Source organism: Triticum aestivum, chromosome 3B (assembly GCF_018294505.1).
Source record: "Triticum aestivum cultivar Chinese Spring chromosome 3B, IWGSC CS RefSeq v2.1, whole genome shotgun sequence".
Classification (NCBI taxonomy): domain Eukaryota; kingdom Viridiplantae; phylum Streptophyta; class Magnoliopsida; order Poales; family Poaceae; genus Triticum; species Triticum aestivum.
Genome location: NC_057801.1, coordinates 175,426,246 through 175,452,573, shown reverse-complemented (window position 1 = coordinate 175,452,573; position 26,328 = coordinate 175,426,246). Strand labels below are relative to the sequence as shown.

General features: G+C 43.1%; 1 protein-coding gene across 2 annotated transcripts; it reads left to right on the top strand.

The window, feature by feature from the left end:
• The first annotated feature begins 9,188 nt into the window (after nucleotides 1–9,188).
• LOC123069235 (probable pre-mRNA-splicing factor ATP-dependent RNA helicase DEAH9) lies at nucleotides 9,189–25,988 on the top strand. 2 transcript variants are annotated; one of them, XM_044492034.1, is made up of 25 exons: nucleotides 9,189–9,380; nucleotides 9,497–9,641; nucleotides 11,083–11,157; nucleotides 11,770–11,859; nucleotides 11,979–12,058; nucleotides 12,269–12,338; nucleotides 12,438–12,523; nucleotides 13,062–13,131; nucleotides 13,214–13,309; nucleotides 14,176–14,281; nucleotides 14,414–14,460; nucleotides 14,549–14,632; nucleotides 14,698–14,751; nucleotides 15,152–15,252; nucleotides 15,753–15,843; nucleotides 17,153–17,317; nucleotides 22,180–22,269; nucleotides 22,351–22,422; nucleotides 23,430–23,528; nucleotides 23,633–23,719; nucleotides 24,470–24,523; nucleotides 24,771–24,850; nucleotides 24,981–25,138; nucleotides 25,281–25,408; nucleotides 25,520–25,988. In XM_044492034.1, the coding sequence occupies exons 1-23, from the start codon at nucleotides 9,265–9,267 to the stop codon at nucleotides 25,126–25,128; spliced, it is 2,106 nt and encodes a 701-aa protein (XP_044347969.1). In that variant the 5' UTR covers nucleotides 9,189–9,264; the 3' UTR covers nucleotides 25,129–25,138; nucleotides 25,281–25,408; nucleotides 25,520–25,988. The 2 variants fall into 2 exon arrangements, with proteins under 2 accessions (XP_044347969.1, XP_044347968.1); XM_044492033.1 differs by having other exon boundaries at nucleotides 25,281–25,416.
• The last annotated feature ends 340 nt before the right edge of the window (nucleotides 25,989–26,328 follow it).

Genomic DNA, 26,328 nt, shown 5'->3' with positions numbered 1-26,328 from the left:
TCACGTCGGACGTGTATGAGGCCGCCCGCATCACGCCCCGCCATCTGCATCCTGACCGAGTGGGAGGTGTTCAGGAGCCTCGGCTACAGGCGTGTGCATGATGTCTTGAAAAAGGCGGCTTGTGTCTAATATCGTCGACCTGGAGAAGCTCCAAGACATCGGATTCATCTTCTACACCATTGGCAAGTTGCTTGACTAGTGATTCAAGGACATGCCAACCGTTGCCTGTGAGGCGATGCACAAGTGTTGGCCGCGTGTCCGCGATCGTTCTTCTTAATTAATCACAACACAAAGCATTGTTAAATTTTAAGAGAATTCACATACTATGTATTATAAAAACAAAAAAAATCACATATATGAGGACTTGATCTGTAGAACTTTTCCGTTTTCCCCCTGAAGCAGACAACAGAGTATCCAAAGGAGTACGGAGGAGAGGCCTAAGCAAAAGCAGAAGGCAGTGGACCAACGAGGTAGCATACTTGAACTAATATGTTTCATGCGAGCTTAGTGCTTTCTTATTATAATTATTTAAAATTTATATTTAACAGATATGATTCATGGGAGAGCACCTAATTTTGCTTCGCATTTTCTGCTGGATTAGTTCCAAATTACAAGGATACGAGTGTTCAAAAGATAACTAACTGAAACACTGAACATGTTAGTTTGATGATCTGTGACTAACAGTTATATGCATGTTCTCCTCTCTTCTCAGTTGTGTGAGTTGGATTACTGAATTTTAAAGAATGTATATGTTTTGGGATTTTTGGTGATGTTTGTTCAAGCATAGAAGAAATTTAACTAGGCTTGAACTTTTGGTAGAGAATATCCATATAATGTCCTTGCTATAGATTAATTACTTTGTTGTCAGAACTTTTTATAAAATGTTTATCCCATGTGTGACACCAAAATATGGAGTCATAATCAGCTCTTTTTTTAGTTTTGGAGATACACTAAATGGACATAGAGAAAAATTCGAAAATATATCATATATGCATGTATTTCTGGCTTTTCATCGCGAGAGTTAGATGACCTGTAACTGTTAAATGACATGCTTTTATTTCCAGTTCTCAATTGTTTAAAGTTAGATCCCTTGACAAGCTTGCGATTTTGCATATGTTGTGCCACATATCTTATTCAAGACTTACTGTCTTCGGTTCATTATAAATCTGTTTTTCTCTTTCAGAGATGCTCCATGTCATAAATAGTATGTGGGTGATCTTAGTATTCTTGCAGACCCGTGCAATAGTGTAGCCGGCTAGCCGCAATGTTCTAACATATACTAACTAGGTAGCTGCTATCAAGTTATGCACTTCTTGAGTTAATCGTCGACGATCAATATTAAGCATTCAACATTCTAAGAGCAAGTACAATAGAATGACGTAGGCGGGCTGTAAGCTTTTAAATATTATTTTTTGGGTGAGGTGAAGGAGAAAGAAGGAAAACGGGCTACTGATTAACAGTTGATTGCATCACGTGCTTCTAGGCATTATTGTGTGTGCGAGAGAGATGGGCCATGTATCAAAAAATAGTACACATTTACATGCAACTATTGTACTTGCCGGCTATAAGCCTGGCTATAGATGATGTGACAAGATCATATAGCCACCAGCTGGCTATACTATTAACCATGCTCTAATTATCACTTATGCACGTGTATGCACTTTCTGAGTTAGTGGTCGAAAATCAATGTTGAACAATCAATATTATAATTGTCTTTATTTGTTGTTGCTTCCTCACCATTGGCTTAACTTTGACATTTCCCTTATTCCAAGGTACCAATTTACGATGCCCAAAACAATATAATTCATATATAGGATGTAACTTTTAAGTTAGGATGAGCCATATAATGTACTCCTTCCGTCCCAAAATAAGTGTCTTAACTTTGTACTAAAGTTAGTACAAAATTAAGACACTTATTTTGGGACGGAGGGAGTACTTCATCCTGATGCCACCAAGTAATCTGCTATGCCGCTTAAGTCCCTCCTCCTTGCCAATGGCTCCCATCCATGGTGGCCTCCCATAAAAGCACTCAACACTACCACGAAGCTGGCTCTGCATCCCATCGTTTTCTGTCGTTGCAACGCACGGAGAATTTTCCTAGTCAAACTTATGCCTTTTCAAATGCACTGGTGCTTACATGAGGTGCTAAGTACATTAAAAAGTTTAGCAACTAAAGCCCCCAACGCATAGGTGCTTAACTTGTTGTAGCTAAACATTCTTCATTTAATGATTTAGCAACTAAAGTTCTTCATGCATTGATGAGCTTCTTTCATTTAAAGGTTTTGCCTAGGTTCGTGGCATTGTTTCTTCGTGGGGTCACCACACTAATCTCTCTTCTCTTAATTATCATGCCACATCAGACTTTGGGAGGGGCATTACCGACCAAGAGAGGCTTATTGTCCTTCTGACGGAAGAACGACACATTAATATGTGCCAAAATCTTAAGAAAATGTGAGGCAACATTTATTTAAGAGAAAGTGTTGTCACAGTCCTGAATAAACCATATTTTCACGCAAATATAGTGGGGGATATGGAGTGGTCGACACGTCGAGTGACTTGAATGTGGTATATCTTGGGGTTGTATTTATGTTGTGGCTTGTATTTATACTTACGAGAAACTTTTGAAAATTGAAAATGACCAGATTTTTTAGTAACAAATGGCCAGTTTTATCGAAATCACTAGTTGAGGAGTACTCGTTGCAAAGATCATTCCAACTTCCTCAGGTTGCGACAAGTGGTGCGCTGCATGTGCGCCACTTGTCGCAACCGGAGAGTTTTCCCTTTTTTTTCTATATCCGTTTATTCAAAACGTTTTATCTCTTAAACCGTGCATCCAAATCTCGAACCGCTTTCATCGTTTCCTCGCGTCGAGACCTTCAAAACTAGATCCCATGTTGATAGGTTTTGATGAATTTTTTTTCACGAAAAAATTGGATGAAAAACCGAACCGGAAGCACGGGTTTTTTCCCTTTTCGAAAGAGGCACGCCAGTGCCTTTGATCAAATCACAACCGTGCCTCTCGCGGAAGCTCTCGCGAAAGAAAAAAAAGAAAACATATTTTTTCTTTTCCGAGGAGGCACAGCCGTGACTCTCGCGAAAGCACAACCGTGCCTCTCGCGGAAGCAAAACCGTGACTCTCGCGAAAGAAAAAAACAGAAAAACGCATTTTTCCCGTTTCTGAGAGGCACGGCCGTGACTCTCGCGAAAGCACAAACGTGCCTCTCGCGGAAGCAAAACCGTGACTCCCGCGGAAAAAAAATGTGTTTTTTTCGTTTTCGAGAGGCATGACCGTGACTCTCGCGAAAGCACAACCGTGCCTCTTACGAAAGCAAAACCGTGACTCTCGCGAAAGGAAAAAAAAACAAAAAATGTGTTTTTTCCGTTTTCGAGAGATACGACCGTGATTCTCACGGAAGCAAAACCGCGACTCTCGCTAAAGAAAAAAAACAAGTTTTTTGCGCTTTTTTTTTGAAAATTCTTTTTTGATCGAAAAGCTAGTGAAGACCGGTGGAAAAACCAAAACGTCGAAAAACCCCGAAAAAAACCCGTTAAAAAGCAGAAAACGTGTGCGAAAAATAGAAAAAATAAAATCTGAAGAGAGCGCTCAAAGCACGACACGTGGCGAATTGCTGAGAGAGCGCTAAGTGACGCTGATCGTTGCGAGGCTCCCGAAGGAACGCTCTTAATTAGTTGCTCTCCAATTTTGTATAGGTAAACGTTTAGGGCCGGACGACCGGCTAAACACTCCGCCGGTAACTCCCTCCACGCGCCTCCCTGATCGTGGGGGCCAAGCATCGCTGGCATCCTTATCCTATCTCTCGTTCCTTCTCGCCTTCTCACCCATTCATTTTTCTCACTCCACTGTGCCGACCGCATCTCTGTACCACCACATATTCTCTCCCATGTTTCCGTGAGAGAAGTGAAGGGACTAAGGAGTCGCCGTCGTAGCAGAATCCGGCGGCACAGGCAAGCCCGGCAAACACAGCAACCACGCTTTTTGTTCGAGCGACGTTGCAAAGGGAAGCCATGGGCGCCTTGCAACCTAATGAAGCTATGGCCGTTCATCTCCTCGTCCTCCTCCCTCGGCGAGGTCAGACACCTTGCAACCCGCGAGGCTGGAGATGACAACCGCCGGTGCTTCAACGCGCTAACGCTTGGTGGGGCGGCGGATGCTGCAACCGTTGGGCGGAGGTGCTGGAACCATCTGGCGAGGTGCTACAACGACATGGAGGAGATGCTACAACCAACCGACGGCGATGCTGGGACCGGCCAGGGGCGGCGCTGCATCCATCGTCGGCAAAAGCTTCATCCGTGGCCGACGTAAGCTGCATCCATGGTTGGCAAAGCTGTATCCATTGCTGGCGAAAACTGCATCTGTCACCGGCGGGGCTGCGACGACAGGCCAAAGGTGTTGGAACCGGCTCGCGGAGGTCTTGTTGCCAGCGGTGCGGCAAGCGCATTGATCTATCCTGGAACCTCCTCAGATTAATATCGCCATGTATTTTTTGCTGGAACCTCTTCAGATTTTTGCTGGAACTGTTTTTCAATTTTGCTGCAATTCAAGAGGATGGTGGTGCTGTCGCCGCCAGGATTTTTCCAACATTTAAGTTCTGCTGGAACCTCTTCTCATTTTTGCTACAACCAGCGATCAATTTTGATACAATGGGGACATGGTCGCAGCACCGACGAGCTTTTTTGTTGGAACCAGCACAATTGTTTCCTACTACCGGCGGACATTTTTGTTGCCACCCGCAAACTCGAAAAACAATTCTTTTTTCGCAAGCACGTCGCAGGGGTGGTGCAACCGGCGATCGGTGCTACGGCCATCCCACTGCTGCTGCCATTGCCAGTGAGGGAGCTGCAACCGCGGGAGGTAGACGACGACGACGAGGATGGCGGCCGACGGCGAGGGCGGTAGCCATGGCGAACCACCGGCGGTGCAGGTTGTGGCAGACGTGTGGCGATCCACGCGCAACGCGGGCTGTGGCAGACGGTGGCACCGGCTAGAGTCAAGGCCGCCTTTCACCTCTGTATTTTCCAACAAAGTGAGGTGAAAAAGCTACATATCGAGTGGTTCGTACGGGCTAATCTAATCGTACGGTATTGGTGCGACCGGTCCAAATCCTGGCCGGCGCACCGGCGCCTAGTAGTACCCTTTTATATACTAGTAAGCTTGCACGTGCAACGCACGTCTAGACTAATACACATTGTATCAAATATTTGTAGTTCTAAAAAATAGGTGATGGGCATTGTTTGACGATTTATACAAAAATGAAGAGATGACTTGAGAAAAAAGGGATCTTCAAACATCAAACAAGGTTTCTGAGTCAACCAAAACAAAAATTTAAAAACTAAGATAACATCATCCATTAGCTGCCATAAACATCACATCACTTATCCTCTTTCTCCGCGTCTGCAGCCTTCTTCATCCGGGCTCCCAACAGGTGTTGGTTCAACATCTCAACACGGAGCTTGCCGTATGCATGTGCTTCTCGCTGCTGCCGTGAGTGATGGGCATGTAGTCGCCCTGGACCTCTGGATGGCTGTAGCAAGGCGGTATTAGGATCAAATCACCATCCTTGAAGCAACAGAGGTGTAAACATGGAGAAAAATAAACATATACCATAGTTGCAAGCACACCTTAGGAAGATAAAGCTTGCCAGGTTGGCCTTGTATCTCGAGTCTGTGGACATTAGACCGCATAACCTCCAGTTACATGTTCTTCTGGCGGTGGTCCATGAAAATGCCAATGGTCGGAACAAGTTTCTTTGGGATGCCCATGACCTACATTTACAGTATGTAAACATCAACAAATAATAAAAGAAATCTGTATAATAAGCTGGTGTCTCTACATATAATCTCATGTGGCATCCTAACCAAAAGTCTGAAATTTGCCATTCTGCAAACTGAAGTTTTTGCATATTATCTAGACATACCAAGTTCAGTGTTGTGAGTTTACAAAGACACTGCAGAAAATTTTGAGAACTACTATCAGTTATTTTCATCAAGGCTATTTTTTTGGCTTTATCATTTACCATGTTCACATGGGCTGGAAATATTCAAAAGGATACAATTTCACAAGAACATCAACGGATAATCAGATAAATCATTCTCTGAAGTTCGCATGAAAGAAATGCCAATTTCTAACGTAGTTGGAAAATACTGTGTATGGTGCATGATACGCCCACCTAAATATAATAGATCAGCATCGTTATGTCTAATATTTCTATGCTTTTACATATTAGTTTTTTAAATTGAATTTTTAAGAGGAGAAATATTTCATGGACAATTAAAATCCCCAGGCATTAGAAATGCATTTGCTCGATCCTTGAGTGGATATCTTCGTTTTTACCTCTTTACCATCGTAACTAAATACACATATTTAGTGGGGGTACTTAGAGAAACAAGCAGAAAATAGGAAGTAAATTATACTCCCAACAAAAGGAAAAGAGAAGATAAGAGTAATCTGGACGTGGCATCAATAGCATATCTAGAAAGTAGAGCTGCAGCTGTTTGAGACTGACTAACCATTTTGCATTGAGGTTTGCAAATACATCATCTCGATATTTGAAAAAGGGAACTTATAAACCTCTGAACAAGGAACGGATGTTTCATTAAGATTTAACAATAACAACAGAAACCTGCACCAAAGAACAAAACTCTGATGCAATGAGATAAACAATTCCGATGCACCTGTTCATATGAAGGTGATTGAGTAGACAGACTAACACAGACAACAGTAAGCATACCTCTCCTCATTCTGCACTTTGGAGCCTGGTTACCTTTTGAGGCAATATATGCATCAATTCAGGATCCTCCACTGTATAAACCCGGTACTTTCAAATCACGTTTGCAGCTTTGCGTTGAAGGAACAACTTTGCACATTCTGTTACATCCAAATGAAGTTGCATTACAGAAAAAATTATACACTGAAAACAGTATCACCGGTTGACTCGAGATGTTGAGATGCACGTACAGTCAGTGATGCTACAGAAAGACAACAACAAGAAGGAACTATATCTATATAATAAATAATCCACAGAATCAGTTTGGCATCAGAGAAAATAGTAACACTAAATCTCGAGATAATGTGTGAGCTAAAAGAGATCGGTTCGACAAAAATTGCGACTTAATCAGAACAATCTATTTGGCAATAGCAGTCTCACCCAAGCTGGTTTTGCGATGCAAGAACACAAAAAAATCAGTTATTTTCTACATCACTAGAAGAGAAAATTACGCACATAATCAATGGGGACAGATTGATGATATGTCATAAGCACATAGTTGAACCTAGCTAATCTGCATAACAATGATAAGGTATTTATTTCATCCTATTAAGGCCAAATGCAGGGCTTATCGCTCCTGATTATGCATACATAACAGGGAGCTAAGTATATGCATTTTAGATTTGGAATAAACATTTGGTAGGCTTGTCATCCTTACCACGCACTTCAACAGATACCATGCATTCCAACAGATAATAGTAAGAAACCAAAGCATCATCGAATTATTTGATCCACTAAAAGAAAGGAATGCTCCTCTCTGCGTTTGGAAGGATACCGATAGAAGCAACCAACTTCATAAATGGTAAATACTTACGACTGAGACTTAAATGGTCCATCCAATGATCAATAAGAACATAAATCAACATTGCATGAATATAAGAGTAAGAATGGCAAAAAATTGGCATTATAATGCTTTTAAGGAGCTCACATTCTTTCTTTCTGTGGGTAAAACTTGTATTACTCAGCTTTCAACATCATTACAAACAGCAGTGCAAAGATGAACCCAGCCAAAGATTCTGAGTTCATTTTATATGAGTACGATACAATTTTGACAATTTCGATGATTCCCTAGAAGAGTTTTGGTGCAGGAAACAATTGTTTACTTCCCATGGGAAAGTGAGAATATTAAAAGAAACTGTAGCCTCCACAGAATAGAAAATAATTCTCTAGACTCCACGGAATATAAATAAATTTCTAGCCTCCTGAAATATAAACTATATACCAGGACTATAATTAAATTACTTTCCATCACCATGCATAAATGTTGAATTTTTTGGTGGAAAAAAGATGGGATATAAAGAATGCTAGTATACACATGAAGTATTCGTCTAATTTTGTACGATGCTGCTATTTAACCATCAATGCTTGTGAAAAAATGTAGAACACCCACTGAACTGTACACGTACCGTGGTCAGGCACCAAAGTATTGGACATCGAGTAGTTTCGGGACAGGAATAATGATTCAGGGACTAAGATAACAAATACATGAGCTTCTATATGCGTTCCTTTCCTCGTCCGTGTGTGCACTTCACCACCATAGAACTGAATGGCTGCGGTGCTAATGCTCTGCAACTGTTGCTCCTCACCACATCACTCTGCATCCTCACCACCAGGACTGTAAGAACCGAGAAGTTAATAATCAATAATCAACCAGGTGGGAAGAGGAAGTGAATTGGGGAGGAAGATGTCGCGGCAAGGAGAAGGACAACCCCTGTGAGGGGTCGGTCGAAGCAGGAGGATCGGAGAGCGGCAGCAGAGGCGGCAACCCGCGCGATGGCATCCGACGCCGAGACCACCCAGCACGCCGCGAATCCTCCCGCCGCCGAATAGCCCGCCGTGAAACTGTCGATGTTGATCGGAGCAGCCGTTCGCGGGGCGGTGGCGGGGCCGAGCGGCGGCGGGGCGAGCGGTTGGCGAGAAGGGGCCGAGCGGCGGCAGGGCGAGCGGTTGGCCAAAGGGGCCGAGCGGGGGCGTGGTCGAGAGATTGGCCAGAAGGGGCGTGCGAGAGAGAAAGAGGCGTGCGAGAGAGGGGCGAGCGGTAGCGGGGTACCGGGTTTCTTTAGCAAGGGGAGATTTTGTTAGATCGTTAGACGGCGCAGTGGTAAGTAGATAGATAGTAGATTAATCCAATGGCATGGTGGGTAATTAAACCATAAAACACGTTTAGTAGGCTGGAGGGATGTAGACCATCGGATTGCAGGTTCTCCGCCCTCTCGTGTTTTTATAAGGGTAGTAGATAGTAGATAGATAGATAATAGATAGTAGATAGTAGATAGTAGATAGATAGGGGGAAAAAAGGTGTTGTGAATGAGGAAATCAAAGTGTCCCGCAGTGACAATGCAGCCCATCAGCGACGGCCTCTAAAGCCCACTAGAACAACCACCAATGGACGGACCCAGAGAGCTTTCTCTCTGTCCCGCTTTCCTCTCCAACCCCACCGGCCACCCCCGCCATCTCCAAGCCACCCGAACCGGCGGCCATGTCGAGGTTCTGGAGACCGGGGTCGGAGAAGCCGAGCGCCTCGCTCGTCGACGACGAGGAGGGCGGCGTACTCTTCCTCCCGACCAACACCAACGCTTCCTCCTCCTCCTCCGGGTGCGCCCCCCAAACCCTAAACCCTCTGTCTCCTTCCCCTTCGCCTTCGTGCTCCCCTACCTGAGGTTCCTAAACTTGTGTCCGGGTGCTGCTGCCTCTGTTTTGCTTGGTGGTAGCTTCGGGTACGCGTCCTTGGAGAGGCTGAGGCAGCGGCTGCCGGTGTACAAGTACCGCAAGGCCATCCTCTACCTGGTGGAGCGGCATGCCACGACCATCATCGTCGGCGAGACGGGTAGCGGCAAGTCCACGCAGATCCCTCAGGTACGTTCCTCAATGCAATTTTCTGTCGTACGGTCAGTGGCGTCCGTAGATCATTTGAAAATTTGTTTCTGCGCTGCGCTCTGTCGGGGGGACATTCGGCCGAACAACTGGTGCGCGTGTACGCGTGAAGTGCTCAATCGATAGTGTGTATCATTGGTGTTGTATTTGGTGGTTGTTCTGTTTTGATTCGAACAAGGATCTTACGTTTACTATGCTCTATGCTCTGGATTACTGACTGGGGGGAGATCACGGGCTTTGGCTTATATTTGTAGTAGTGACGGTTCCTCCTTTCTGCATTTGATTGAGGCCTCTGGTTGGTATGTATCTTGTGACCATTCTTGTGTGCCCACATCCTAGCAATATATATCAACATAAACACTAATTCTCGCAGTAGGATAGTAAGCATGAATGATGGCTTAGGGATGACACCTACCGCCATTATCAGAGAAGAGGAGCGAGGGGACAGAATAAAAGTAACGAGAGGCGAAACACTGTTTACAACTTCACCAAATATTTTTTCTGGATTTCTAGATCACAACGTACCTGCATACCTATCAGTAGTTCTTCATGAAGTTTACACTTACCTCCTGCTCATATTTCGTCCGCCAATAATTTGCATTATTTTTTGACTCTCATAACTGGTACAAAATTTGGCTCTTCACTTGAAGTATTACTCTCCAGCTAAAGTTCTGTTTTTTCTCAAGCTACTACTCCCTCTGTAAACTAATATAAGAGCGTTTAGATTACTAATGTAGTGATCCAAACGCTCTTATATTAGTTTACAGAGGGAGTATCTGGCAAATAATTTATATGGCTGCTGTGTTGGCATATTTATGGCCTATTTGGCAACTGTCACGGTAATATGTGTTCATTTATAGGGAGAATGTATCAATACAATGCAAATTCAATGGTGGGCACAATCATGCAATCATTTTTTTCTAGCGCTTAAATCAATACAAAAAATATTTAAAAAGTTATCCAGAGTCTTGGTCATTTAGGGTGCTGTAGCACCTGGTCACTTTTCATGACTTCAATTTTTCAAGAGGAAAAAAGAGATCTACGCTGAGAGCAGTAACGCACGCTTCCTATCACATAAGAGTTTGTATCGTAACAAACATTCAATTTGGCTTGAAAGGTTCCATAAAGGCAGGCTGAACTGAGACCTATCTTTGTAATTTATTCTGGATATTGTTTGACATTAAAATTTGACTCCAGGCTGAACTGAGACCTATCATATATTTGAATTTACTCCGGATCTGCTCCAGTTTCTGAATTTCAACATACATATTTGAAGGTTGAACGGAAAATTTAGTTTGGTTGGTGAAAAATGCTGATTTTATATTATTTGAAAGAATGTAAGCCACACACGTCAATACTCTTCTGTCTATTGCCTATCTCATCATCTTACTTGAATTTCTAACTTCATTGTATTTTGAACTAGTATCTCAAGGAGGCTGGTTGGGCTGAGGGCGGTCGACTTATAGGTTGCACCCAGCCAAGAAGATTGGCTGTGCAGGTATCAAATGTTCAAATGTTCATCCGTGTATCCTTCTCTAAATGCTATGCAATACTAGGTCTCTCTTTTTACCATCTGATGAGTGATGAGAACATGCACCAGATTATTTTTTTGGGTACGTCCGTAGCATGGCGAGTAGCCGAGTAAGGCTCTTAGTTAATTATCTAGAGCAAGTTTCTGTATTACTTCCGGATGTTCTCCTATCACATTCTACCTCTCTTTAGATACAGCTCCAAGTCCATGCTAAATTTGTAGCAAATCAAATCCTAACAATATGGATCTAAGAAATTTTATTTATTACGGAGAGATAAGCCTGGACTTTCTCAGCCATGGAGGTTTATCCAGCTGGCCCTTTTGAGACCTAGCCGTTGGTGAGCTGAAAACTTATTTTTGTGGTCCGACAGTGATTTTGTGGCATCCTATTACAGAGAAGCAGCTGATAGAACCATATCTGTACTGCTTAGAGGATGGTAGCTGAATGAAAATTTTACTGCGTTGCTCTACTAATTTTCTTATGTTCCAATTTTTCTTTTCTGTTCTTAGACTACATTTATAGATCCCTGTCTTTTTTTATCACTTTCCTTTTCAACCCATCTTAATAATTTTGAACAGACGGTTGCATCAAGAGTAGCTGAAGAAGTTGGTGTGAAACTTGGAGAAGAAGTGGGATATACAATAAGATTTGAGGATGAAACAAACCCGGTATGATCTAGGTTTCTCTCCTTGCACTGATTTTCTTTATCTGACTTCTACAGCATCCTTTTCGGTTTAATGGGTTTCATGCCCTATATACTCTGCTTATGCCATGCACGGTTTGACAGGGCATGACTATGATCAAATTTCTCACAGATGGGGTACTGATTAGAGAAATGATGGAAGATCCTCTTCTGAGCAAATATAGGTACCATGTTATGACCCTCAATATTAATATGACCTTTTAAGCTGGCAGTCCAAATTGTGACATGTCATGTTTGATCCAATTTATGTCGTTATTGTGATTACTCATTTGTGGCGATAATCGTAGTGGAGTAAAAACACCTTTTTCAGTTGGACGGTTCCATACTGGTTTTACATTATTCTCATACTAATCCATGTTTTTCTGTTTTATTAGTGTCATTATGATAGATGAAGCTCATGAAAGATCCATTTCAACCGACATATTGCTGGGACTCCTGAAAAAGGTTTGCAATTTCGAATCCGCAAGTCTGGTTTCTCTTCAAGTCATCTGTTAATAATATTTAGTTTCCCGCTTTGCATGTTTCTTTACATGAATCGACCAGATTCAACGCCGTCGGCCAGAGTTGCGCCTAATCATTTCCTCTGCAACAATTGAAGCAAGATCAATGTCAACCTTTTTCAGCAATAGGTCGGTCCCTGTCTGTAAGAACTTGTTTCATATCCTTTCATTTTTGCAATTCGCTGCCATGTGTAACTTCCGCAAGGAAAAGAAGTGCAGTTCGACTACCAGGAAATCCTCAAGAAAGTGATGTAGTCAGAAAGATGGTCTATGTAAAGAAGCACAATTGCCTTTTAACTATATAGTAAACCAGTAAAGAAGCAACAATTGCTTTTCAACTATAGTAAAACCTAATCTAAAAAAAAAACTATAGTAAAACCTATAAGACATCTTCAGCCAAGCCATCGACCATGGTAGCGAATTATTCCCAATTTTTGGTAACATCATGGCTTACATTGTTCACGAAATTACTATGTGGTACTCTCTCCTTCCCAACATATAAGCCATATAAGTTTCCTAAGTCAAACTTTGTTAAGCTTGACCAAGTTTATAGAATAATAGAATAATATATAACATCTATAATACCTAATTGTTAAGATACAGTTGTTAACTCAATATGCACTCGAAGTTAGTTAGGGCCTGATCTTGAATCTTCTTTCATGCGCAGGCGGAAGAATTCGTTGCTCAAGCCTGCTGATGGTTTGCCAAATCCAGAACCTGCTATACTTTCTGTTGAAGTATGTTTCCCTTGTGGCTGAAATATATAGATGGTGAATGGGTCTCCTCATTGATGAGAGTAATTTGGTTCCACTTCTACAGGGTAGAGGATACACAGTAGAAACTCATTATCTGGAAGAGCCTGTCTCAGACTACTTACAGGCTGCTGTGAATACTGTTCTTATTATTCACGAAAAGGTTAGTTGTTTTGTGCTGTGTATCAAATAATAGAATCCATATAGGTTAGTATTATGCTTCTTGGAATGCATTTGATCATTTGGGAACTTTTGGTTTTCTGTATGTCCGAGATTACACTTGATTTTTCTGGTCCATTGATTCGTTGCATCATGTCACTCGCAGTTATTATTTAGGTCTCATATGCTATGCTTCGTAATGAAACAAATAGTAAGTGTATTCAGATTTAGATGCTGCACTGCAGCCCCTGTTCAAGAATTCGTCCGATTAACCACTCAACTTGCCGGTTAATCCTTACTCCTAGGGTCACCAAGTAACCGGTAAGCTGATAAATCGATCGATTAATTGATTAATTGGTTAATTGGCAGATTAACTGTCCGATTAGTCTATTAATCCCCTACTGCCAGCCAACCGAGCAGCTACCAGTTAACAATTTCCTGAACATTGACTGCAGCTAATTTAAACTTTACCAATACTTAGTTATGGGTGGATGCCAATTGTTTTCACTACTCTGTGAGTTCAGCAGAAGTTCGTGGGCAGTTGCATACTCAATCTTGTAAGCATTGAAGCTCAAATAATACATATCAGCTGCCTCACTTCTCAACATTAGTTTATAACTTCAGACAGAAGGCAAAGCTGATATGATCGATGTCCTCACATAAATGTACATATTCTGCTTCTGTTGATAATGTTGTAGTCTTTGAGGTGAATTTGGAGCTATCAGCATTCATCTGTGTAGCATAGTGGTAGTGTCTATTTCCATATTTTCTTTTTATATCCTATTTCCATTTTGAAGGAAAAATTACTCTTCCAATCATCCAATACTGGATACCTTTCTTTTATCTTCACTCAGTAACCAATATCTGCAGGAACCACCAGGGGATATTTTGGTGTTTTTAACTGGCCAGGATGACATAGATGCTGCTCTTAAGTTGCTAAATGATGAAATTCAACATCTGGGAAAACACTATTTCGGTAATTCTTTTTTCCGAATGAACAATGAAATATGTTGTTCTTGGAATGGATGTCTGGTCCTTGCCAATTTTGTTATCAGCTTGTGATAGTAAATTGTCTTTTCTAATACATTCAAATTGCTTTGATTCTCAGATTTGGTGATTTTGCCCTTGTACTCTGGCCTTCCACGGGGAGACCAAGTAAGTGGTCCTCACTCCTCAGTAGTGCTATAAGAAAATATACTTGGCACTCCATGTTGACACTATTTAGTATTCGTTGGCTTTCTAGGATCTCATCTTTGCTCCTACTTCGAAAGGGAAAAGAAAAGTTGTGATATCAACAAACATTGCTGAGACATCATTGACTCTGGAGGTACTGCATGTCTTTTCTAATAAATGTGATATTTGACTGTGACTGATTTTCTCTAAATTGTGCAGGGGGTGGTGTACGTTGTTGATAGTGGATTTTCCAAGCAGAAGTGTTATAACCCGGTACATTCTACTGTTCCATTGCAGTACTTCAATCTGGCTGACCTGGACATGCAGCTTTACTTTTATTTCTTCTTCATAGTGTTTCTTTGTGAATCTTGAAACTTGAATGGCTGCAATGATCTTTGAATAGTGCCTTGTACATCCATCAGAAAATCCTTGATTTGGTAATCCAGTACAGACCTATATTTGTAAAATTAATCCAGATGAGTTAATCCTTATCCATCTCTATATTTATGACATACTTCGATGTCAACACATTCAGGCATTGTGTCATTTACCCCAAGTCTCCCACTCATTAAGCTAAGGGCGGTTAAATCTGAGATCAAACTTTTTGGTGTAGTTCTTTTTTCCATGTTTAGTCTTATTTGTTGTAGCTTAACTCTTATGCCTTGTTGTGCAGATTTCTGACCTAGAGAGTCTAGTTGTCGCACCAATATCGAAAGCTTCTGCAAGGCAACGAGCAGGCAGAGCTGGAAGGGTACGACCTGGGAAATGCTTTAGGTATGTCGAGCAGTATTGTTATTGAAGTGTTGGATTTGTTACTCTATGTCTCCTCTTTCATGCCAGTCCTTGATTTATTATGCTGTTCCATTTTCACAATTCCTAGTTCTCAACTCAAGTAGTTTCTTTGCTGAATGCTTTTTTCTTTACTACAGTGTTTCTTTTTAACACACTTAGTTTTGAATTTTTTGAAAGCCAAACTTTCATGTAGGGGGTGTTTGCTTGGGCTGTTAATTGGCCTTTTCACTTTGGCTTATAAGCCAAAAAAGCACCTAAATGGGTGTTTTTTTTGGCTTATAAGGTGCTTTAAAGACAATATAAGCCAAAAAAGCACCGCGCTTCTTTGTCTTATAAGCCAAAGTGAAAAAGCCAAATAAAAGTCCAACCAAACACCCTCGTATTAAATTCTGAAGATCCAGTACTCTGCATACTGTAATATTATTCTCCTTGGTGAGATATTTAACCACTTTGTGCATCTTATAAGCTAATATCTCCTGCAGGCTTTACACAGAGGAATATTACCTAAATGAAATGCAGTCAGATGGCATTCCAGAAATGCAAAGGTCTAACCTTGTTTCCTGCATAATACAGGTATCTTGGCTCATCCATTTCATGATTCCTTTAGTTACATTGCAAATAAATAAGTAGATGTCATATACTTACCATAGCTTGCAGTTATTAACATATTAGTGCACCAGTATTTCAAACTGAACGGTTTTTGCTGAATGTTATAATCATCCATTCACCCTACCTTTTGGTGCTTATGTCATACAAGGGAACTTATGTCAGTTTGTGGAGTGAGGCATTTTGGATCCCGAGTTCCAGTGAGCCTTTTTTTCTTGAAAAACTCAAAATTCATATTTAAAAGTGTCAAAAGATTCTGAAAACCATCCCATATGTATATATAGATGTATTTACATATATGTAAAATTCCATTAGAAAAGTATAACATGCGAGCTGCACAAAAAAGACAAATTCGTGGATTTATAGTAACAAACAATACATGTACTGTTTGCTATTTTCACGTCCACGCATATGTTTTACTTGTGTACACATGCATAAAAACACGTATTAAATGAAAAATTATAGGTACATAGATCGTATCTATATGTACATGCCATATATTTTTACACTTGGATATTTTCTTTTCAACTTTTTTGTTGAAAAATATGGCTCACTAGAGCCCTGGAACCGAAAAACAATTTACGCAGTTTGTGGCCTTATATGCTGGTCAACTATTTTATATATATGTACACATATGCATGACATATTGTTTCATACCGAGTAATATGAATTCTTTTTACTCATGTATTAAAATTTGGATATGCCAATTGGCAGTTTCCAAAGTAAGATACAGTCATTGTGAAGACTTAATTATTACTACTAGAAAATTAGCACATTGAATACTCTAAAACACTATCACTATAAACTAATTAATATATACAGTAGTACCTCTCATGTTCATCAGCACATTAATTTTAGAGCTTGTCTTCACATCTCTAAATCAATGGTGTTTAAAATCGTGCATAGATATATATTATGCATTTATTGTTAACTTTGACAATTCTTGGGCGTTTGTCTTATAAATACTGTGTCGGTTCCCTGCATCATGTATAATTGCCATATTTTGACAATGCAGCATGATTCACTTTTACACTTGACTTGCTGAGTCATGAAACCTGGAAAATGCCGCAGCTGCCTACAAAAATGTACTAATTCATAGGAGGCACTCTCAACATTTCTTTCCAAAAAGTATGCACTGAAACATGTTCTTTAAATTGAATATGATTGATCTAATTTCCTGACATATATGATGTGGAATCTTCTTGAGGTTTTTGCACATAATAGAAGATTTACGAGTATTACGTAACACGTCATTTATTATGTTCTGGGATGGCAGTTGAAAGCGCTAGGCATAGACAACATCTTGGGATTTGATTGGCCAGCTTCTCCATCACCAGAGGCAATGATCCGGGCTCTCGAAATTCTATTTTCACTAGGAATCCTTGATGAAGATGCCAAACTAACAGTTCCCATTGGTTTCCAAGTTGCTGAGATGCCTCTGGTATGTGTATCTACTACTTTTTTTTTTCTGATACCTATTCTTGTTTCTTCAAGAACATTTTACAGTTGGCTACTTGAACTAGTTCTAGGGGTAAATCTTGCTGTAGTATTGACTAATGAGGCAGTCCTGTCATGACAGCCGAGTCAAATCAATTTGTTCCTGAGTTTGAGATGTGCGAGTTACGAAATTTCGCTAGCCAGCCTTACTTTGGCAGTTTATCTCTAAAATAATACCAGAATTTAATGCTATACTTCTCGCAAAGAATTGCACAAGCATACAAATCTTGCGTGAAAAGTACAAATTCCAACCAGTGACATGCCAGTTCTCCGAGAAAAATTGTCACAACCCATTTGACGGTAACTGCAGTGGCTCAGAATTTGGACTTGTGGTTTACCAAAATCATGTAGCGAGTAGCGACTACCTAGAATGGTGCTAGATCTCAGTCTACAAACATAGCATGATAAAGTAATCGTGGTTGAATTAATTATTTATGCCATATACTCATATGATGAAAGATACTCAAATTTAGATAGGACATAATTAAGGTTGGTGTGACCTGAGTGAAACAGTAATTCGAATAGAAAAAAAAAGGTATGCATGATATATATATATATATACATGAATGTTGCTGATATATTTTTGCCTTGCCATTTATGTTCAAATAGTAATTTAAGTGTCTTTGCTATTAAAGAGTGGTCGTTCGTCCACACCCTCTCTCCCTTCACAAACCAGACATGTGGACTTTCAATAATCCCACGTTTTTTCCATCCCACACTATTTGTCAAACCCCTCATCCTGCAACAGCAAATTTTCTTGATTTTCTCTGGGCGCCACTGTCGAGATCGTTTTTCCCGTTGAATCATTATTTTTTCTGTGGTTCCCCTCCTCCCGTTACTTTGATTTTAGGCCTGTAGAATCATCGTATAAAAGCAATTCCATGTCCATCTCAGCTATGAAACAAACTTAAAAGCAGCTGAAGTCTTTCTGTGGTCCCTTGCTTCCCCATCGTCCTCCAAGCAGCCCCACCCCCATGATTCCATCTGCTCTGTCGCCGCACCCTTAAGGCGATCAATGCTGATGCTGGCCACCTCCGTCCTTTACGAGCCATCAGGTCCAAACCTTATCAGCCACCGCCTCCTATCGTCACTGCTGGTCAACTCAGCATCTGGCAAGCGGATTCTTGACGCGATGGCAATCGGTATGGATGTTTGTGTCAACATATATGGGTCTAGGATCTGAGCTCACGTCAGTGCCGAAGATGCAAGATGTAGGAGACCATCCCAGGCGCAGGTTGCGCCACCTGGGGTGTGTGGGTGGGTGGGTGGGGGGGGGATCATCCCCACTTGGATGCATTACTCAAAAGAGTCACTGGTGACCAAGTTTACAGTGGTGCGTGAGGAGAGGTATAGACGTCATGACATGGTGGCAGCCTTCTGTTGACGCAATCTAAATCTACCCAACCAAAGAGTGTAAATCCGAAATAATGTTTGTAAGAATTACATTGATGCAGGGGGTCTCATTTTTACCCTACTGCTGTGATGTTATGACCGGCATATTAGGGGCTTAGCCTAGTGGGTTGTGGCCCAAGTTATCTTATCGTTATTAGGGGCTTAGCCCTATTATCTTATGGTTATTAGGATCGTTTGCTTAGGAGTCAAGTAAACCTCTCTATATAAGGAGAGGAGATGTATCAATCTAATCAAGTAAGAAGCAATCATTATTTGCTCGGCTTCCCTTAGGGAGCCGGGAGACCTAACCCTAGCCGCCTCTTGCGCCGCCGCCGCCTCTTGCTCTCGCGCACGACGACGCCTTGCCACCGGCGACCGCGAGCTTCGCCACGTCCAGCCCCCTCCTTCCCCTACAACCTACGCCCTAGACCTGGTAGGGTCCCAGCTCCTACCAATTTGGTATCAGGTAGCTTGGGTCCGATCATGTCTGCTCCACCGCCCACCCCGCCGCTGTCCACCGCGCCGCTGTCCACCACCGCCGCCCTCTCCACAGCGCCGCTCTCCACCGCGCCGATTGACTCCACCGCGGGGGCCTCCACCGGCCAGTCGCCGCCCCTCCCCGTGCCGGCGGAGATCACCAGTCATTAATGGCCTCGTCACCGCCATCCAGGGCATCCACCTCTACCTGGCCGGGCCTTACGGGCAGCCGCCGCCCTTGCCGCCGGCCGCCGCGACTAGGCCAGCTGCCCTGCCCTGGTACGCGGCCACCACGGCGCCGACCGGGCCCCTACACCACCACTGGCCCGGTCAGCCGCCGTCCGCCGCGACCGGGCCAGCCGCCCTGCCTTGGTACGCGGCCACCACGGCGCCGACCGGGCCTCTACACCACCACTAGCCTAGTCAGCCGCCGCTCGCTGTTGCCCCCCACTGGCCACAGTGGCCGGCCCCGGCGATCGCCGCGCCCACGATGCCTCCCGGGTCCGGGCAGCCGCAGCTCCAGCTACCGGGCCCATCGACGGCCGCTGCCGCGCCTTCCTGGCCACAGTGGCCGGCCCCGACCACACCACCCGGGTCCGTGCCGCCGCAGCCGCAGCTGCCGGCCCCGCCACCGCCCAGCACGGGGCCCGGGTCACCCAAGCAGACCGGCGTCCCGATCCAGCAAGTGCGCTTCCCACAGTCGCCGTCCCAAATACCGGCTTGGCTGACCGGATCATCGCCGCCACCCGTCTACACATCGGCGGGAGAACCGCCCGCGCCCACTCTTCAGTTCGGCGACCCCTCCGGCTCAGCGGGGCACTTCTTGGGCCACGGTCATGTTGACCGGGCGCCCCACTCCTCGCTGCTTAGCACCTCCGAGCCAGTCGGCCACGGGGCTCCGACTCAGACACCACCGCGGTTTGCCAAATTGGACTTCGCCACTTATGACGGCACGGAAGACCCCCTCAACTGGCTCAACCAGTGCGAGCAGTTCTTTCGCGGGCAGCGCACCCTCGCCTCGGAGCGTACCTGGCTCGCCTCCTACCACCTCCGCGGCGCAGCACAGACCTGGTACTACGCCCTCGAGCAGGCCGAGGGCAGCATGCCCCCTTGGGAGCACTTTCGCGAGCTCTGCCTCCTTCGTTTTGGGCCACTGATCCGCGGGAGCCGCCTGGCAGAGCTAGGCCGCCTTCCCTTCACCTCCACGGTTCAGGACTTCGCCGACCGTTTCCAGGCCCTGGCATGCCATGCGTCGGGCATGACGGCACAGCAGCGGGCCGACCTCTTCATCGGCGGACTTCCGGATCACATCCGCGTGGACGTGGAGCTTCGGGGACCCCAGGATCTCCAGACGGCCATGTACTACGCCCGCGCGTTCGAGCGCCGCGCAGGGGCCATCCAGCAGGCATCACCGTCCCGGGCCGCTGGGCCGCTACCCTGGCCGGAGGTTCCCGCGCTGGGTCGGCCTGCTCAGGCTTCCGCAGCACCCCTCGCCGCGGCCGCGGCGCGCCCGTTCCGCCGGCTCACCTCGGCCGAGCTACTCGAGCGTCGCCGCCAAGGGTTGTGCTTCAACTGCGACGAGCCCTACATGCCCGGCCACGTCTGCCCGCGACTCTTCTACCTGGAGGTTGCAGACTACATTGAGGAGGACGCCGTCGCCGCCGACCTGGCTGCCCCAGCTGTTGCGAAGGTGTTTGACGCCGGTTGATCACCTCGAGGAGTCAGCAAGCGCTTCCCCACCTTACAGCTCGAGGACGAGCTGTTTGTGCAGGCGGGGAGAAGTGTTATGACCGGCATATTAGGGGCTTAGCCCAGTGGGTTGTGGCCCAAGTTATCTTATCGTTATTAGGGGCTTAGCCCAATTATCTTATCGTTATTAGGATCGTTTGCTTAGGAGTCAAGTAAACCTCTCTATACAAGGAGAGGAGATGTATCAATCTAATCAATCTAATCAAGTAAGAAGCAATCATTATTTGCTCGGCTTCCCTTAGGGAGCCGGGAGACCTAAACCTAGCCGCCTCTTGCGCCGCCGCCGCCTCTTCCTCTCGCGCACGACGGCGCCTTGCCGCCGGCGACCGCGAGCTTCGCCACGTCCAGCCTCCTCCTTCCCCTACAACCTACGCCCTAGACCTGGTAGGGTCCCAGCTCCTACCATGTGAGCATCCCAGAGCTTCCAAAGAATGAAGAGAGCGACCGTGGGCCAAATGTTGAGGTGGGGGGTGACCACATCCCAAATCATGTCGATGGAGGGGGGTGGGGGGGGGGGGGGGGGGGGGGGGGGGGGGGGGGGGGTGGAGCGCCGTCCAAACCTGGGAGAAGCCAATGGGCACAGTAGGAAGATGTGCATGGCGTCCTCAATAGCGGCGTCACATCTCGGCTGCAGCTTCTCCAGAGCTGCCCCACAAAAACTACGGTGGAAAAAAGTTCCAGAGAAACTGTAGTCGAGTTCTTTTCAGCTCCTAACCCCCACTCCATATTTGCTCACTTTCTTACTGATACACATCTCACATTCAACAATTGATTACAACAACATGTGATGATATTCACATCTGAAGAAAAAGAAAACTTTTTAACAAGATTCAACAAGCATGTGCACACTAAACTGGAAATTATAGCTCTCAGACAAAAGAATTGCATATTATTTTGACATATGCACACATCATATAGTATCTTATCATAAAGTTCTTATGACAACAACTTAATCACGAGTTACTCTGCTGAACGTGCTCAATGACTCTGATAACGTGTGAAATTATGGTGCTATGTTGACCATTTACTTGCAGGATTTCACGTCTTTCCGTACTTGTGCAAGCTTACTCTATTATACATTTATACTTGTACTATTTTTTATGTACATCTGGTGTACTTACATTTTGGTGAATACTGTTCTCTTCTCAAATCAAGAGGTTGTTAATAACACTGTTTGATTTTCTGCAGGACCCCATGATCTCAAAAATGATCTTGTCAGCAAATGATTTTGGATGCTCTGATGAGATATTGACGATAGCAGCATTTCTATCTGTTCAGGTTAAGATTTGTGTCTGATATGCCCTTCATTTTCTTGTGCTATTTTAATCTTTGAATTGTTCTGACAACCCCAATTTACAGTCTGTGTGGGTTTCTATGCGGGGAGTGAAGAAGGAATTTGATGAGGCCAAACTTCGGTTTGCTGCTGCTGAGGTTTGCAGGATTAACTTGCTGCCTAATATCTTCAGTTACACTGGAACCCTGATGTTACTTTGCTGCTTTTTTTACAGAATACTTAGCTGTTAATATTCGAAAACTAGACCAACAGGGACTAGCCATTGTGTTTTTTGTTAATCAAGTAGAGACAACCGTAAGGCACCCCCTACAGAGCACAGGGCTTGAACATTGGGCTGTGAGCTGGGCGCGCAGCCGCGTGCACGCCTCTAGCAAACTGGTCGACACCCAGTTGTCTACTTAACCTTTAATGTTGACACTCATTTTGGTGCTTAGCGTAGCCAGCTGCAATGTGATACCCATATACCACAGAAGAGGAATATCATGTTACCAAGTATAATCCTTGTTTCATTTCAGTTAACTCATGATCAAGTTCCTAAAGTAGACAAGACTAAACAATTTCTCTCGTTTTCAGATTTCAGCAAAATCCTTAATGGTTATTCTTCTTAAATGCTTTCATCATTGATTATTATGGGCTTACAACCAGTAAGAGTACTGGTGATAGACTGGCTAGTTCTAGAACAAATGATTTTGGGTAACTCAAGATTAGTGTTATGGAGCAAAAAGAACTTGGATCATGAAAATGCATACGACCAGCACCGTTCCTATTTAAGAGCCTCCTTCTCTGTGTTCTGTACATGCATGTGCAAACTGTCAGAACTCAGAAGTATGCATATTAAGAGCATCTCTAATAGCTTGAGTTGTCGGAAACTATTTGAATAGTCTAAATTGTTCAATAGAAATGAGATAATAAATAAGTTTGATCTCTATTTACACCTTGGAGCTTGTGCAAGGATTGTTGGTTCAAGTTCATACAACTTATCTCTTTCTCATTTATTCTATGGCACATCATCACATATCCTATGTGGCAAAAATTACCAACAACTATCATATAACTATTGGAGACACCCTAATTATATTTGCTCTTGGTTTCTTTTTCATCTTTGCCAATGGTCTTGACTCTTGTATTTTATGTTGTACTGCAGGGTGATCATGTAACGTTCCTGAATATCTACAAAGGATTTCACCAGTCTGGAAAATCTAGTCAGTGGTGTTACAAGAACTTTTTGAATCACCAAGCACTGGTCTGTTTTTGTCACAAGACGCCATTCTTTTTAATTAAGAATATATACATATTCAAAGATATGTATTTTCCTTGTTGAACAACATTTTGTTGTCTTTGCTGCAGAAGAAGGTCATTGAAATCAGGGCACAGCTTGTCAGGGTTATGAAGAGGTTTGGCATACAGCTGAAATCTTGCGACAGAGATATGCAGGTAGGATCTTTCCAGCTTTTTTTCTCGAACACACATCAAACATTTTTTATTTGGAGAAGCACGCCGAGAAGGCACAAAAACTTACAGGGCAAAATGGAAACAAATGGCAAACAAAATTACTGGAACAAAAGCCTGGGCTATACCTATACGGCTATACCCAAGCTATGTGCGTACCATGGAATTTCAAGTGTTCTCTATAGCCATTCTGCAAAATAATAATTAATAATAACCTAAACAGTAGTAACTCTTATCCCCATGATCCGTATATCCTTTTAAAAGCATCACTTTGGCCGCTGGCTGTTAATTAAGTTGGTCATTTCAGTGATATTCTTAACTGAATGCGAGTGCATTTACTTTTCAGATTGTGTTATTATGCTAATGCATTTTTGGAAATTACATGCTATTATGAAATGGGTTGACTATATCCAGCTTGATTCGCATAGAACTTGATGACATTCCAATCCGGCATTGTTTGTCCTCATTTGAGGAGAATATGCATACAATGTACAATTCACTGATAGGTATTATCAACATTTACGGAGAGTTCAACGACTATCTTGTACCAATTGTTTGTTCTAGTGGTTTTCAGTATCTTGCTCTTGTAGAATTATTTTTGAACTCATTCTATGTACTGGTGAAAATGCTTAAAACTTCCTGTCAGTTCTTTACGAGCTGCTGTTATAATGCCCACAGGTTGTTGAACCTTTCACACACTTATGCTAACTGCAATGTTATCTCAATATTCTGCAGGCAGTTAGAAAGGCCATTATTGCTGGTTCGTTTGCTAATTCATGTCATCTGGAGGTATTTACTCACATCCTACATTATTGAGCAGATTTCATGTTATCATGCATCTCTAGGATGTAGCATGTGTAACGAGAGCTTCATTTCATGTTACCATACATCTCTAAATTTATCTTTTTTTTTGTGGTTTATGTGATGTGCCCTTGCACAATTTTCTTGATTTATCCTAAATAAGTGCAGCTATCAGCTGCATATGCAACTTGCATGTAAGTTGCCGGTGTCCCTACTGACATTCTCTGCCACACAGGAATATGGCCAGAATGGAATGTATAAAACAATTAGGACGTCACAAGAAGTTTACATTCATCCATCTTCCGCACTCTTCAGGTAAGTTTAGCAGGAGTATTTTTTTACTATATTCGACATTTATTTGGGTGACTTTGTGGCATAGCTCCTTGTGCACTTCTTTGGGAACAATGCTCCTTATGCACTTCATGACATTTCCCTGACGTTTTAGGGTTAATCCGAAGTGGGTCGTCTACCAGTCTCTTGTTTCAACTGACAAGCACTATATGCGTAATGTTATTGCCATTGAACCATCATGGCTTACTGAAGCTGCACCACATTTCTACCAGTTCCGAACACCCAATCCAGCTCCGCACTAACTTAACTGTGGTAATTTCCTACTCAATTGTGTTTTTCTTTCATTTATCCGTTCCAACAATGTTGTTACTTTCATATGTTATGTTGATTGCAGACGGTGCACTGTTGCATTAATGGTAAGAGTACTCATTTTGCCTTTTGCTCTTTTGGCTAGTGTACTAAGGTTGGCTGGGGTCTCATCATTTTGGTCAGTCCATTTGGGCCAGCCAGTATACAGATCAGTATGGCTTGTTCTTATCAAATATTAACTACTTTGAAGAAAATCAATTGGAGGCAAAGAAAGTAAGAAAGTAAGTCTTATTTGAATATTATCTTGCTTCTGTCCTTGGCAGCTGACATATATTTGATGTAATAAGAATTTACTTTGGTTTTATTTTATTTGATGTTTTGTAGGAATCTTCCATCTTGTAGAGGCACAGGTTTTTCCAAACTAACGGAAGCCACCATGTTTGTATATAATTTGGACTTATGGTGCTATCCTGTTGTTTAGCGCTAGGAGTATATTTTGTGTCCCCATTATCTATGCTGCATTGCCCATACTAGTATCAAGTGCCCTTTAGTTATATGGGGTTTGCGAAGACTTATTCCAGAAAAATCATTTGAAGATTTGACGAGTAGTAGCTGAGTTACATTCTAGATTTTATTGTGAAGTTAATTAAACTACAACAGTATTTTGATCTGAGCCGCAGGATGTACCGTAGGCAAATGAAATGCTCTTGTATTGCGCATAGCTTCAGTTTATGTTCCTTTGAGACATCGAATAGCAGCAGCAGTAGTATTTACTTCTTTCAGTGTTTGTGTAATCCCAGTGTGAATGCTGTCTTAAATACTTATGCACATGGATCCAGCTTTTTTGGTCTTTTGGGACGTGCATTAAAACGAATCAACATGCTTGTAGCCCCAAGGCCCATAAATTTTCAGGACTGAGCTCCATGTATCTTCTTCTTTTTGAAAAAAAAAGGATACTGTTCCAACGGCTAATTTAGCCACCTGCAGTGGTCATAGCCGCTTCGGCAAATTCATGGTTATTGGCTTTTCCTAACTGGTGAATGCTTTATCAGCCAATATAGATTCCAGTTTGCATTATACTCCTACATACTTTAGGGATCCTTGTTATATTCCAAATTTCAACTCGTCCATCTTGATCATAAACAACTAGATTCTTTATCACTGGGGCATAAGCAAAGCAACAAGCAAGTCAA